The 15,124-nt window shown below is 39.0% G+C and overlaps 2 protein-coding genes across 3 annotated transcripts in view; one reads left to right on the plus strand and one right to left on the minus strand.

Annotated features, from left to right (window-relative positions):
- The window catches only part of cdca7a (cell division cycle associated 7a), a 52,347-nt gene extending 51,436 nt beyond the window's left edge, over window positions 1-911 (plus strand). For both annotated transcript variants that reach the window (XM_041201377.1, XM_041201378.1), the window contains exon 10: window positions 15-911. In XM_041201377.1, the coding sequence (XP_041057311.1) occupies window positions 15-45 (31 nt within the window). In that variant the 3' untranslated portion in view covers window positions 46-911. The remainder of the gene's footprint in view (window positions 1-14) is intronic.
- Window positions 912-2,669: 1,758 nt separating this feature from the next.
- The window catches only part of dnah9l (dynein, axonemal, heavy polypeptide 9 like), a 393,205-nt gene continuing 380,750 nt past the window's right edge, over window positions 2,670-15,124 (minus strand). The window contains exons 59-62 of the mRNA XM_041200867.1: window positions 14,737-14,852; window positions 4,171-4,283; window positions 3,055-3,195; window positions 2,670-2,917 (exon numbers count right to left, since the gene is read on the minus strand). Of these exons, the coding sequence (XP_041056801.1) occupies window positions 2,670-2,917; window positions 3,055-3,195; window positions 4,171-4,283; window positions 14,737-14,852 (618 nt within the window). The remainder of the gene's footprint in view (window positions 2,918-3,054; window positions 3,196-4,170; window positions 4,284-14,736; window positions 14,853-15,124) is intronic.

A 15,124-nucleotide genomic window follows, 5' to 3' on the forward strand; every position in this document is an offset into this window, starting at 1 on the left:
AATTTTTTTTTCAGCCTGAAAAGGGAACTTCAAATGGAAGACTAAGGAGCAGCAGTGAACCAGTTTCATGGAAGCAGATCAAATTTTTTGATAAATTTACTTGGTAGCGTTTACAATCATACCTTTTTTAAACAATTTTTTGCTAAATACTATGAGCTAGATTTACAGAATGTGCTTAAACATAGAGCTTTTACAATATTTTACATAGTGAACTTCTTTATTTGTTTGCTATCATAATCACAGGTTAACTTAGGAGCATGCTGGAAGTGGGGGAGGATGGTAAAAATTTTTTTACACATACTCCTTTTGACATTGTTTTAGGCCATCAAGACCAGCAGAACCATTTTCACACTAGCATGCTTCTTATGACAGCAAGTAAATCCCTCAGTCCACTGTCATTTATTCTACTTTCATAATAGCCTTGTTCTATAATATTGCCCAATTTTAAATATCCAGCTGCTCAATTGTAAGTGTCAAATCTCTTGTATTTAAGTAAAAACCGATTGCTCAATACATTCTTAATCTCAGCTGGTTCCAAAATATAACGCTAGAGAATGACTTTCACTTTTAAAAATCCAGCTGTAGAATTTTAAAAATCCATTTTTTAAAAACTCATTAATTTTAATGGCTTTTACCCATGTTCCGTTAATAAATATGAATGGCATTTATAGTTCAATCTAGCATTGCAACCAATGGTAAATTTGTATTTGCTACTCTTTCGCTTTGCATTGATGCAGCTTCTATTAAGATTATACTGCTGCAGAACTTTAAATAATACAGGCACGTACAATAAATTTCATATAGGACAATCACTTAACCACACCAACACCCCACTTTCTCAGGGTACAAACACTTAACCACACTAATGCCCCATGTTTTCAGGATGCAAGTGGAAGTCAAAATTTTGGAACTTAGCGCGCGCGCGCCCCCCCCCCCCCCCCCCCCCCCCCCCCCACCCCCACCGTGCTTGCATTGTGTGAGGGATTTACATCACAAAATGCACTCTAGTTGAAGCCATACAAAATTGAGCAAATTTGCATCTAAAAGGTACTTGAATGCCTGGGAAGGAGGGAGAAGTATTTAGTCTTTTGCATTTTAATGTTATGTTTTGCCACTTGTACCATGTTACGATTGGTATTATGTGTGCTAATGTTGGCTATCTGCAATATAAAAGATGAATTTAAGCAGAAGCCATAAATTGGATTGGTGTAAATTATGAAGTATTCACATGCACTGTTGCCAGGTTGTTGCAGTTATTGTTTTATGCTAGTGGTAGAGAGCATTGACATTTTTAATGTTCTTAATGTATTTTAATAAAAACTTTTTTATTTTTGAATATTTTCCAACTGTGCAAATACTTCACAGCTGAATTATGTTATGAATAATCATGCTGGCAAAGATGTACATTTTTTTGTGGCAATCTTGTAACTTGCACTCCTTGATTTTAAATATTATCAACTATTGCTTATAATTAGTGCAAGCCAGTTATAGTGCTGGTTAATAATATAAGGAAGAAATGCACTGAAATTGAAATCCCTCAATTCGTTGGATGTATATTCATAATATTTTGTTTACAAGTGCCAGGAATTTTTTCTTGGTCTCCCAATCCAAGATTATTGGAAGCTCCATTAATATTTACTCAGGGTTTCCATGATATTACAATTGGGAGAATCAAAGTAATTTAGTACAATATTTCTTAAGCAGCTTGTGACTGTCGGACTTTATAGTGGCATTTTGCAGAGGAAAAATTGACAGCTGATCCAGTCTGCAGAACTGACTTATGAAAAGGACTATTCTCTGTGAAGCTGCATGAAGGAATATTAACACACCCCAAACGCATATGTCCAGCACAGATTATGGTATTTATCTTAGCTTACAAAATAAACGTCGTCCAAATTGGGTAAATGTATATCGGGGGAGAACTACAGATAAATTGATTCAAAAATGGTGGTTGCTAAAAGAACAAAATAGCAAATTAAAATGCACAGCAATCGTGTTTATAGTAGAATAAAAGCTGCAGTTCAGGTAATGCTACTTCAGTTTATTGATTTTTTTTTTTAAAAACCATTCCCAGCTTTTAACATACGGTAATTTACTGAAGCCCATATTATTATAAATGTTTTTTGTTATCTAGATAAGGAAGATAGATTGATGAGGCAGGAACATCTAGTGTAGAAGCTGCTTCCAAGGCCTGTACAGGAAAGCTTATATTCTCCAGTTCCATTGCTAGTTGTGCATCATGCTCAGCAGGCAAGAGAAACCTACACCTGTCACTTTAGTTCCCCGTGCTTGAACTACAGTCTCAAACTTGTGCACCTTTCCAGTTGGAAGCAGAGCCTTCTTATGTTTAATATACTTGGCTAGGGTTATCTTTAAATATCTGGGCTAAATTAATAAAATGTTCTTTATAACGTCACCCATGTTATTCAGGAATACTCAAATTGCTGAGTACTATGGAAGACTATTCTCTCATGTGCGATGCCTCTGGATGTTTTACTATATCAAAAACATTCTATATTGGCAATAGTGCAGAGGTTAAGATATTGATGAAGGATATCGTTGGATTACAGAAGAGTGAACCTAGCTCTAGTATCAAGCACAACAACTCCGCTGCAACACCCACACTAATGTCACATTTGCCTGTGACAAAGCAGCATATAAAAACACTTTTACACGCACAACAGCAAAGCAACACCAGCAAGAATCCATTTTGCAGTTCTCTCTTTTGTTTTCAAATTGAAAGTGCAAACATAAGTCGGTCCTCTAAGTTTAGTTTTATAAACAGGACATTCATAAATATTTCTCATTTCCTGTTTGTCATTGGGGATTGCTTTAACAAATATAACTGGCATTAGGGGTGTCAATTCTTTCAACCGGGCTTCTGCTATATGGCCATTCTGGATGTCCCATCGTGCTCCTGTGATGTAATAAGAAAAGGGCAAATTAAGTAATTGTACTAGACAAGCTTATTTGTTTCAATTTTGAGGTACTATGTTTAGAAAAATATAAACAGCATAAAAAGTTATAGGCATGTGAATTGTTTCCCTCATTTACCTTCCATATAGAGTCCATAAATGTAAGCTCCTTCTCTTGCAGGTTGTGTAAAGTCTTCCTTCAGTTTTTTAGTGACATCTACTATCAGTTGCATCTTATCCAGGGGCCATTCATTTTTCCTTGCCAAACTTTGCATTACAGCTGAAACAATTTTGAAATTTAAATGAAACCTAATGTTAAAACATATGGAACAGTGATGTGTTGCATTCACACATACATACAGAACAATGGGAACAAAGACAAGATAACTGTACAGTTCCCAATATGTATTAAGTGCTGTTTTAGTTGTGCTGCTGGGGAAAATTATGAACATGAAAGTTGGTGTATTCCCACAGAACAGAAAATCGGAAGGTCTTGTTATTCAAGCTGTCCTTGTATCACTTAGAGGGATGTTAACAGGTGCTTGGTAATTAATTTTTCATTTTAAAAATATTTTGGTCTACTTTGGTACAAAATTGTTTGTAATAGGTCAGTGATACATTTAAACCAGTCACTAAGCAATAGTTTACATAGATTTAAATTGCTGTGTGAATTACTTAAATATATTGAGCATGTATTTTGCAACAACCATAAGAACATTACCCAACACATTAGAAACTAGAATGAAAACGGAAAATGCTGGAAGAACTCAGCACTGTAGAAGTCATATGGAATCGATATTAACTGTTTCTCCACAGATGCTGCCAGACCTCTTCAGTTTTTCCAGCATTTTTTGTTTTTATTTCCAGTATTTTGCCTTTACATTAGAAACTAGGATTGGTTTGTGCGAATTGAATGCCTCCATCTAGCACACTCACCCATCTAGCAGGAAAAAGAGTTAATAATGAGATTGTGAGCACAACGTAGCTTTGAAATAGCAAAATCGATCAAAACGTTTGGACAGTTGGCAGGCTTAGAGTTTTTCAAAGAATTATAAAGCTATGCAAAATTATGTGTACAATATAGCACAGTTTTTCCACTGCAATTTGTTTATTTTCCACAATTATGCCAAACTATTTCATATCTATCACCTGCATCTTTAACAGAACTGTCAACTGTTTAATATTGAGATTTAAAGTAACATTTTTTGAGTTTCAAAATACATATACATTGAAAACAATTATGATCTTATAATACCTGTAAGAAAGGATTGTGGGTTGAAAAAACCTGATATCCAGATTACACTAGGAAGTGACAGATCTTGTGTCCAAGTGTCAAGCTCATGGCAACGAAAAAGAAGATCACTGTACCTTCAGTACATAAAAATGCCATACATGTTTCAGTTTTTTTTATACATACACATTCATATAACTTGACTTGATTTTTGTTAATGACTCATACTATGTACCTTAAATGAAAAGCTTGGCAGCCCTGGGGTCAGTGACCACAATACCCAAGTCTGGGATTCAGCCCTACTAGAGATCAGGAGCTGGATCTTTAAAGGGATGATGCTAAATATACAGTTGAAAATACCATAATCCACCATAAATACCTCTTTGAATTTATGTTGTTAGATTCTCTCATGAGCATTCTGGAAGTTCAGTAAAGGTGCTTTAGTTACACAATATCATCCAGGGATGTAACACTCTCCGTTGTGATGCAAGTGGATACACGTTTTGTATTTCAATCTGTTCGAAAGCAGACTGGGCAAACACTTGGTGGGATGAAATGTAGACTTTTATTTCCCATCAGCTGGTGGAATTTAAATTCAATTAATAAAATCTGGAATTGAAAACTCATCTCAGTGATAGTGACCATAAAACTATCATCATTTATGGTTTAAAAAAAAAACCCATCTGGTTCACAGATTTCTTTCCCTAAAGAATATCAACCATCCTTACCTGGTCTGGCCTATATGTGACTCCAGACCCACAAGAACGTGGTTGACTTCTTAACTGCCCTCAGTTCAAGGGCAATTAGGGAAGGGCCACAAAAGCTGGCCTTGTCAGTGAAACCCACATCCCATGAAAGAATAAATTTAAAAAAAATGACCTGAGCTAGTTCACACTGTATTCAAAATATTTCATTTCACTCCAAGATGATGTTTTGTGACATCTATTTGCAATGGATAACAATAGATATGATTTAGTATCTTGTTTTGAGCAAGGCTTAATAAACAGCTCTTAAATTTCTGAAACTGTGATGCTACCATTTATACAATTAAATCAACTCACACTACTGAATTACTGGTGTAGTATGTTTTGAGTCCTCATGAATTAATCCACTTACTTATATGCCTAAACCTTATTCACACACAATCACAGTGCAGGAGAGGTCCTGCGGTCCATCAAGTTTGCACCGACATGTGAGAAACACCTGATCTACCTAACTAATCCCATTTACTTGGCCCATAGCTTTGAATGTTAGGATGTGCCAAGTGCTCATCCAGGTACTTTTTAAAGGGTGTGAGGCAACTCACCCCCACCACCCTCCCAGGCAGCACATTCCAGACCATCACCACCCTCAGGGTAAACAAGGTTTTCCTCACATTCCCCCCTAAACCTCCTGCCCCTCACCTTGAACTTGTGCCTCCTTGTGACTGACCCTTCAACTAAGGGAACAGCTGCTCCCTATCCAGCCTGTCCATGCCCCTCATAATCTTGTACACCTCAATCAGGTTGTCCCTCAGTCTTCTCTGCTCCAACGAAAACAACCCGAGTTGAATTCATTCTCTGCGTTTTCTGTTTTTTCAGATTTCAAGCAACTGTAAAATTTTGCTTTTATCTTTGAATTCATTCTCTCATGACTTCAACAGGCATGACCTAAATTAAGTTACGAACTGCTCTATTCACAATTCAAATTTTTCCAATAATTGAAGGAAAGGATAACTAAATAACCTAGGTCCAACATTTTTACCTCTTTTAAAAGCCCCGATTGCTTATTTTCAACAGAGCACTTGTCTAATTTTATATTGCAGAGAGTAAATTGAGTCATTTGTTTATTTATTTTGAAGTTATACTAAATGTTTGATGTTTGTGTTACAAGATGTAGATGCTACTTGAAGCACACACATTAGCTGTTCAACTGCTTTTAAATGTCTGATGATTGGCATGAGCAGACTATCATGCTAGTTCTCGTCTTTCATTGGAAATTCATGTGCAGTCAGACCTTTGTGTGTCTAAGCGTATATTCACGAGTTCTGCTTTTTCTATTCAATAATGATAGATGTAGCAGAAGAGAAGCTGCCACTCATAGCTGCTGTTAAAGAGACTCAGCACTAGTGTAGTGTAACCAGAGAATCAAACAGAGCTTAGGTGAGGTAGTTTAAACAACAACAGGTGCAAAACAGACTTACTGACACTCATTTTCACCTTCCCACATCTCTGCCTAAGACACACCTAAGCTTGTGCTCAGTCAGATGTGACCTGAGCCCTCATGGATTTTCGAATTCAAGCCATTAGCATCGACCAAACATTTCCCAGGCACAGGTCTATCCCTTGGCTGTAGTTTGTGTCCAGACTTGCAGAAATTCAGCACCCTTGCTGATCTGAAAGGACTGTAATAGTAGCTTTGACTGCCAACTATGGGTCAAAGACAGCAGTCACTAAGCATACAGCCCCAATCTGTATTCTGTTGGTTTTATGGAAGGAAACCATTTGCCTCCTGGCAGTACCCAGGTCCCACTTGGATTGAGAGCTGAGCAAAATTATTTCTTTCTGGGCACTCATGATAATTGCCACTTGGCTGCTGTACTTACAGGAGAATGAGCAATGGTGCTGTTAGAGCTCTCCCTTGGCTCAGCTGTGACTCCATGTAACAACCACCTCTGAGTCAGTGGGTTGTTGGTTGAAGTCCTCCTGAACATGAGCACAACTATAGGTTAACACTCAGTGTGGTAACATGGAATGCTGCACTACTGGAGGCACTGCCTTTTGAATGAGACTGTGTCCCCTCAGGTGGGCCATTGTGAAGAAAAGCTGGGCAATTCTCCCCAGTGCCCTGACCAATATTTATCTCTCAACTAACAATCTGGCCATCATAATCTTGATGTTGTGCAAATTAGCTGCTGCATTTCCTCCATTGCAACAGTGATTATGCGACAGAAGTACTTAATTAGTTGTAAATGCTTTTCACACACCGAGTTGTGAAAGGTGGTATAGAAATCCAAGGTTTTCTTTTCTCATTTGTAGAATGACCCAAGCATGTACCTTTCCTCAAATGTGAAAGGGGAAGTTATTTTGTTCCTCGGAAAAACTCAGCAGGTCTGGCAGCATCGGCGGAGAAGAAAAGAGTTGACGTTTCGAGTCCTCATGACCCTTCGACAGAACTTAGAGTTCTGTCGAAGGGTCATGAGGACTCGAAACGTCAACTCTTTTCTTCTCCGCCGATGCTGCCAGACCTGCTGAGTTTTTCCAGGTAATTCTGTTTTTGTTTTGGATTTCCAGCATCCGCAGTTTTTTTGTTTTTATTTTGTTCCTCACCTTGGCAGCACAAAGGTGAATACTTAAGTTCTAAATCTAGTTAGAAATGGTGTCCACCAACCTTGATACTATTCAAGGGTACACCAAATGTGGGCATTTAAACTGCTAAATAAAGCCTACTGGAATCAGTAGCTCTCAGCACTGAAGATCCATAACAGAAACCTTATACAGCAGTGTCATTTTGAAATGAAAATTAAGCCAACATAAACATGTGAATTTATTCCCAAGAATCAGTGCTTACCACAGGTGTGTAACTAAACTTTCCATCTACTTAAGCAGGTTTTTTTCAATCAAACCCTTCGCTCTTGTTTCTTCATTGTTGATGCAGTACTACAGTTTAAAAACTGAATCAGCTCTGATTTGCCTGTCAGATCTCCAATGATTTAACTATGCGTCCATTAGAAACTCATTGTTTTCTCTCTAAGCACCTATGCAGACCCTTGGGTGTGTTCAAATACACAGGATTGAATTTTATTCTTATGTATGCATCCATTTAGCAAAGTGAACACATCTACATCAACAATTAAATATTGATGTCAGTGCACTGGTATAATTCCAGAAAGGCGTCATTTTCTGGATGAAATAGCAGAAAGATAGAGATCATTTCCATCCTTTTCATAGGGCAGATACAAGACCTCAAATTGTGGTGAAAGGCATGAATGCATCTTGGACTCTGATGTGGAGGTCCTGCTTCAGGATCTGAGGGACTTAAGTGAGATGATATTTGCCAAGTATGGGAGGAGAGGATAGGCACTCAAACCAAGCAGGTATGGATGGAAGTCACCGAGGAAGTTGGCAGCAGAAGTATGGTCCCTTGAGCATGGCGACAGTAGCCCAAGAGGTTCAAGGATCTCAGGTGCTCAAGAAAGGTAAGTGACACAACACTCAGGTGCCAGGCCCTACACTGGCTTTCCCAGCATCTTCCTACACAACATTCCTCAGACCAACACATATTGCTGCTCTGATCCTCACTGTCCAAGGCCCCAAACACTACTCCAAGTGAAGCAGCGATTTACTTGCACTTCTTTCAATTTAGTCTACTGTATTTGCTGTTCACAATGCAGTCTCCTCTACACTAGGGAGATCAAATGCAGACTGGGTGACAGCTTTGCAGAGCGCCTTTGCTCAGTCTGCAAGTGTAACCCTGAACTTCTGATTGTTTGCCATTTCAATTCACCATCTTGCTCTCATGCTTACATTTTTCTCCTCGGTCTGCTACAATGTTTCTTTACCTAAAGGGCATTAGTGAATCCGATAGGTTTTTATGATAATCGGCAATGGTTTCATTGTTACCAAGACTAAAACTAACTTTTTAAAAATTAATTCATGGGATGTGAGCGTCACTGGCTAGGCCAGTGTTTATTGCCCATCCCTAACTGCCTTTTGAGAAGGTGGTGTTGAGCTATCTTCTTGAACTGTTGCAGTCCATGTGGTATAGGTACACCCAAAGTGCTATTAGAGTGGGAGTTCCAGGATTTTGACCCAGCGACAGTGAATGAATGGCGATATATTTCCAAGTCAGGATAGTGAGTAGCTTGGAGGGAACTTGCAGGTGGTGGCATTCCCATGTGTCTGCTGCCCTTCTTCTAGTTGGCAGTGGTCGTGGATTTGGAAGGTGCTGTCTGAAAAGCCTCCATGAGTTCCTGCAGTGCATCTTGTAGGTGGCACACACTGCTGCTACTGTGTATCGGTGCTGGAGGGAGTGAATGTTTGTGGATGGGGTGTCAGTTAAATGGGCTGCTTTGTCCTGAATGATGTCAAGCTTCTTGAGTGTTATTGAAGTTGCACTCATCCAGGCAAGTAGAGAGTATTCCATCACACTCCTGACTTGTGCCTTGTAGATGGTGAACAGGCTTTGGAGAGTCAGAGGGTGAGTTACTCGCCGCAGAATTCTCAGCTTCTGACCTACTCTTGTAACCACAGTATTTATATGGTTAGTCCAGTTCAGTTTCTGGTCAATGGTAACCCCCAGGATGTTGATCAGTGATGGTAATGCCATGGAATGTCAAGGGGCGATGGTTAGATTCTCTCTTGTTGGAGATGGTCATTGGCTGGCACTTGTGTGGCACTATTGTTACTTGCAAAGCCTGGATATTGTCCAGGTCTTGCTGCAGCTGGACATGGACTTCAGCAGTATCCGAGGAGTCGCGAATGGTGCTAAACATTGTGCACTCATCAGCGAACATCCCCACTTCTGACCTTTTGCTGGAAAGAAGGTCATTGATGAAGCAGCTGAAGATGGTTGGGCTGAGGACACTACCCTGAGGAACTCCTGCAGTGATGTCCTGGAACTGAGATAACTGACCTCTAACAACAACAACCATCTTCCTTTGTGGTAGGTTTGACCCCAATCAACGGAGTTTTCCCCAATTTCCATTAACTCCAGTTTTACTAGGGCTCCCTGATATCACAACTGGTCAAATGCTGCCTTGATGTCAAGGCCAGTCACTCTCACCTCACCTTTGGAGTTCAGCTCTATTGTCCATGTTTGAATCAAGGCTGTAATGAGGCCGAGAGTTGAGTGGCCTTTGTGGAACCCAAACTGAGTTTTAGTGAGCAGGCTATTGCTAAGCAAGTGCCAATGATGACCCTTTCCATCACCTTACTGATGACGGAGAGTAGATTGATGGGGTAGTAATTGGCCAGGTTGGATTTGTCCTGCTTTTTTGTACAGGACATACCTGGACAACTTTCCACATGGCCAGATAGATGCCAGTGATGTAGCTGTACTGGAAGAGCTTGGCTAGTGGCACAGCAAGTTTTGGAGCACAAGTCTTCAGTACTATTACTGACATATTGTCAGGGCCCATAGCCTTTGCAGTATCCAGTGCCTTCAGCCGTTCCTTGATATCATGTGGAGTGAACCGTATTGGCTGAAGACTGGCACCTGTGATGCTGAGGACCTCAGAGGATCAACCCACTCAGCACCTCTGGCTGAAGATTGTAGCAAATGCTTAACTTTTGCACTGATTTGCTGAGCTACCCCCATCATTGAGGATGGGGTTATTTGTGAAGCATCCTCCTGCAGTGAATTGTTTAATTGTCCACCACCATTCATGATTGGATGTGACAAGACTGCAGAGCTTAGATTTGATCCATTGGTTGTAGAGTTGCTTAGCTCTGTCTATCGCTAGCTGCTTATGCTGTTTGGCACAAGTAGGGCTGTGTTATAGCTTCCCCAGGTTGTCACCTCATTTTTAGGTATGCCTGGTGCTGCTCCTGGCATGCCCCCTGCCTTGTTCATTGAATCAGTGTTGATGGTAGTGGTAGAGTGGGGGATATGCCGGGCCATGAGGTTACAGATTGTGTTCGAGTACAATTCTGTTGCTGTTGGCCCACAGCACCTCATGGTTGCCCAGTCTTGAGTTTCTAGTTCTGTTCAAAATCTATCCCAGTTAGCATAGTGGTAGTGCCAATAATATGATGGAGGGTATTCTTAATGTGGAGACATGACCTCATCTCTACAAGGACTGTGCAGTGGTCACTCCAACCAATACTGTCATGGACAGACATGTCTGTGGCATTTTTAGTTTCAGATTTATTAACTGAATTTAAATTCCACCAGCTACCATGGTGGGATTTGAACCGTCTTCCCAGAGAATTAGTCTAAGCCTAATCCAGTGACATAACCACTACACCACCATCTCCCCACTCCATCATAAGTTCAGGTATGGAAATATTCACTGATGATTCAACAGCATTCAGTTCCATTTACAGATCCTTCACCAATAGAGCGGCCAGTATCAGCATAAGACATCTTACCTTGGGTTGGCAAGTGATTGTTAACATTTGTGCCATCTACTTACTATTTTGAAATGAAAAAACCCCAGCCATCTCTGCCCAACTACAGCATCACTATCACCAAATTCCTCAACTTCAACGTCCTGGGAATCACTATTGACTAGAAACTTAATCATGACCACATATAAAGGGAAGACTGGGTACTCTCTGCATAATAGGTCCTGACCCATAAAATTGCTGCACCATCAACAAAGCTAGTTAGGAGTGTAATGGAATACTTGTCATAAGCCCGGATGGATGCACTGGCAACATTACTCAAGAAGTTTAATATGATTTAGGACAGGGTAGTTTACTTCATTGTATCCCTTGCTACTGAACTCTGCACCCTCTCTGTGGCTGGAGTATATGCTATCTACAGGAAAACACAGTGGCAACTCACCAAGGTTACTTTGATAGTAATTTCGTTCCCTGCGATCTCCACTCCCAAGAAGAAATAGCGCAGCAATGTTACGGGAATGCCATACCCAACTGATCATACACCATGCTGATTGCCATTCCTTCATCATTGTAGAGTCAGTGTTCTGGACCTGCCTACCCAGAACCATCATGGAAGCACCATCAGCACAAAGACCACAGCATGTCAAGGCAAAAATCCATTATCACCTTGTTGAGGCAACTAGGGCTGAGAAAAAAATGTGGCCTTGCCCATCTTTTACATTCCAAGCACAAAGAAAAGGTATCAGGGTCAAATTTATTTGCTTGTTCCTGTCAATGACTGCCAGAATTCTGGCAGAACAGCCAACGTACATATACTGGCCCTTCCTACAGATACTAGGAAAAGCAATTCTTTCCCAGGGCAAATAATATTCGGTTTGATGAGTTGGCATGGGCAAGGACAGTTGATTCTGAATTGTGCCATTAGCTACTCTTGTTTTGAATGCTAACGGCTTTGAGGAGGAATGTCCCTATTTTTAAAAATGAAATTAGTGATTACAACTAAATATTCCATAAAGCAGATTGAAAAATATTATGAAAATGATTCAGCAAATCAATAATCACTGAATTGAATCTAATGGACCATTTTTCCATCAGTAGAACTGTGGACAATTTTTGATCAGTTGGATTGGGCAAAATCAAGATGGGTTGGACACAGACAGGAATGGAGCAGTAAATAGTGCGCTGTGATTTTCAGCCTGCTACCACTCCATTCATGCTCGAAAAACACTCCCGATAAAGACAATCATTAAGAAATTCTGGGGTAGATTTTCAACCTGCTGCCTACTTCCAATTTCTATATAACAGATGACCTATTCACTCCTTTATCTTGTCCTATATAATACTTTTTCTCATTAGTCCTAGTTATTTTTGAAATCTCTAGAATCTTGTTTTACTGTTTCGTTAGTTACTCAAACTCAAAAATAATTAAATACCTATTGCCTCAATGCCATTTCTGTGTGGGGCAAAATTACAACTTCAGTATCTAAAAAAACACAATTTGCACTTTTAGTGTACTCACCACAATTAAATGCAGGTTGAAAAATGCAATTCAATTGCATTTATATGGCAGTCAAGGTTTCTTAACTCATTTAAAACTAACAATGTCACCAGAAGATGGTGGATGGTGTCATTACTGCAACAATGTAGAATGACTTCAGGTTTTAACAAGTAATCTCACAAGACAGCACTCAATCTGTCGTACAAATGTTACTTGCAGGAACTAGTCAGTTTCAGGAAGGAGCTGAAGTATGTCTCATAACATAAAGGTTCAGATATGATTGTTTTTCAATTTCATGATACTTTCTCTGCTATGTACTTCATCATCCTAAAATAAACAGCTTTGTGGGCTGATATTATATTCTGTGTAGTATTTTGTCTCCTAAAGATTAAAAAATGTAAGTGTAAACCGGTTTCAGTAGCAGTTATGCCTTGCAGAAGAAATGGCATTAATGATAAGTGGGTCTATTTATAGTGTGAAATCCCAGACTGTGCTTAAAATGATTGAGCCCTGGCAGATCGCATGCTTGATATAATTGGTATACAACAGTGGCTAGCCCAAATTGTACATGATTATTAATCAAAGTATTCTGAGAGAACTAAATTTTGTATTGTACTGCTGATCTCTCAAACTGTTGTTTTTCTTCACCTGTGGTCATTTCTGGCGATGGGGACAAGGTAAATGCAAACTTATTTATAAACACAAAATGAATGTTCAGGAATGAATTATAGATGTGTATCATGTTTGTCATTTGCTTTTCAACTTGTACATCAGTAAGCAGCTGAACCACTCTTATATTCAGAAGCTCCAAACTATCTTGAAAATATAATTCACCCTGGCCATCATTTCCTCTATTTATAATGAACAGTTTGTTATTTTAAGTTTGGAAGGGTTGTCTATTGATTCAGTGCTCCATCACAAAATGCATTAAAATCAGGATCATTTTTATAAAATTTTGTTTTTTTCTAAGTTAAAAATAGCAAATTTAAAGTAATTTTATATATGCTCAGCAATTTTGATTGTTTGTGTGGTTAGGTGCTTTTTCATTTCTTGGATTGTGACCTATAGCTATAGGAATACTTATATATGAAATCAGTTTGGCTTGGCTCAAGCCAGAACCCAGCTCTCAGTAGGTGTAAGTCCACAGACTTAAACTGCTCAGAACTTGACACTAATGCCAGTTAACATTAGAAAATAGAAAAAAAAAACTTCAGTTACCTTACATATAAAAACTTTGAATGGGAGGTAACTAAACTATCTTTTAGTACAAAATGTCCTGAGGTTAACAGTTATTAAATACTATTCTTTTGGCAAAGGTAACAGAAAATGTGTAATTTTCTAGCTTACATAGCTGATACCTTTCACATGTACATCTCTGTAAGAAACTGGGGTATTTATTACATCTTATCACATTTAATAACATCACAAGAGAAATAACTGATTGTATTGATTGACCTGTTTTTTTCCCCGCAACATCCTTTGATTATGTATTTTCCAACAATTCCAGACTCCAAACTTTTTTCATGCAGTTCCTCATTAGCATTGTCTTATGGCAGAATATTACAGATAACCAGGAGAAAGCATTATTTCATAGTAAGGATGATAAAATATTGGTAAAGAAATTCAGGGAAGGCGACACAGTATAATTTTCATAGTTATTATTTGGTGGAATAAATGTTGCTGTACTGCATGCTGTCATGCACATGAGCACACAAAGTCTTCATTTAGAGTGGATAAGACATTTTCTATTATGACTACTATTAAACATGATTCCTCGCTTGCATTTCTCATACCATACTGGTCCCAAGAGACTCGTTATACATTATGCAAGTAGATACCGAATGGTTTGTGACTAACAGATCAGTGTGATGCATAATAGCTACATCAAAACACTGTCGTACTGGGGGAAAAAAAAATCACAGCAAAAATCCCAATAAAAGGCCGAGTAACACTAATTTCCATACAAGAAATACTGAGCAATTCTGGTGGCACTTTGACAGACAGAATGCCATGCACAAGCTGTTTGTGACTTGACATGCTACTTACCACTGTGCTAGACTGTACATTGATGGATATGCCAGCTTGGTCCAGATGTCAGGAACATTATCAAAGAAAAGTGCTGTCTGTAGTAGCTCCATCTCAGAGGAAATTGCCAACTCACCCTAACAAAAGCAAGAAAAAATACGCTGTTTGTAGTTTAAAGAGATTGTGATACGAAGATGTGATAAATAACCCAGTTCTTTGAAGAGAAGAACATATTTAAGTGCAATATTTGAAAAAGGCTGCTATTTCATCAGCTACGAAAGGTAGAAAATTACATATTTTCTGATTCCTTGCTTTCATATTGCTTCCAATCTTGTTAAAGTTTGTTCAAAATACAGATAGCACAATAACATTCTGCAGTCAGGTTTCAGTGTTCCAAACAAGAAATTGG

The sequence above is a fragment of the Carcharodon carcharias genome, chromosome 12 (assembly GCF_017639515.1).
Source record: "Carcharodon carcharias isolate sCarCar2 chromosome 12, sCarCar2.pri, whole genome shotgun sequence".
Classification (NCBI taxonomy): domain Eukaryota; kingdom Metazoa; phylum Chordata; class Chondrichthyes; order Lamniformes; family Lamnidae; genus Carcharodon; species Carcharodon carcharias.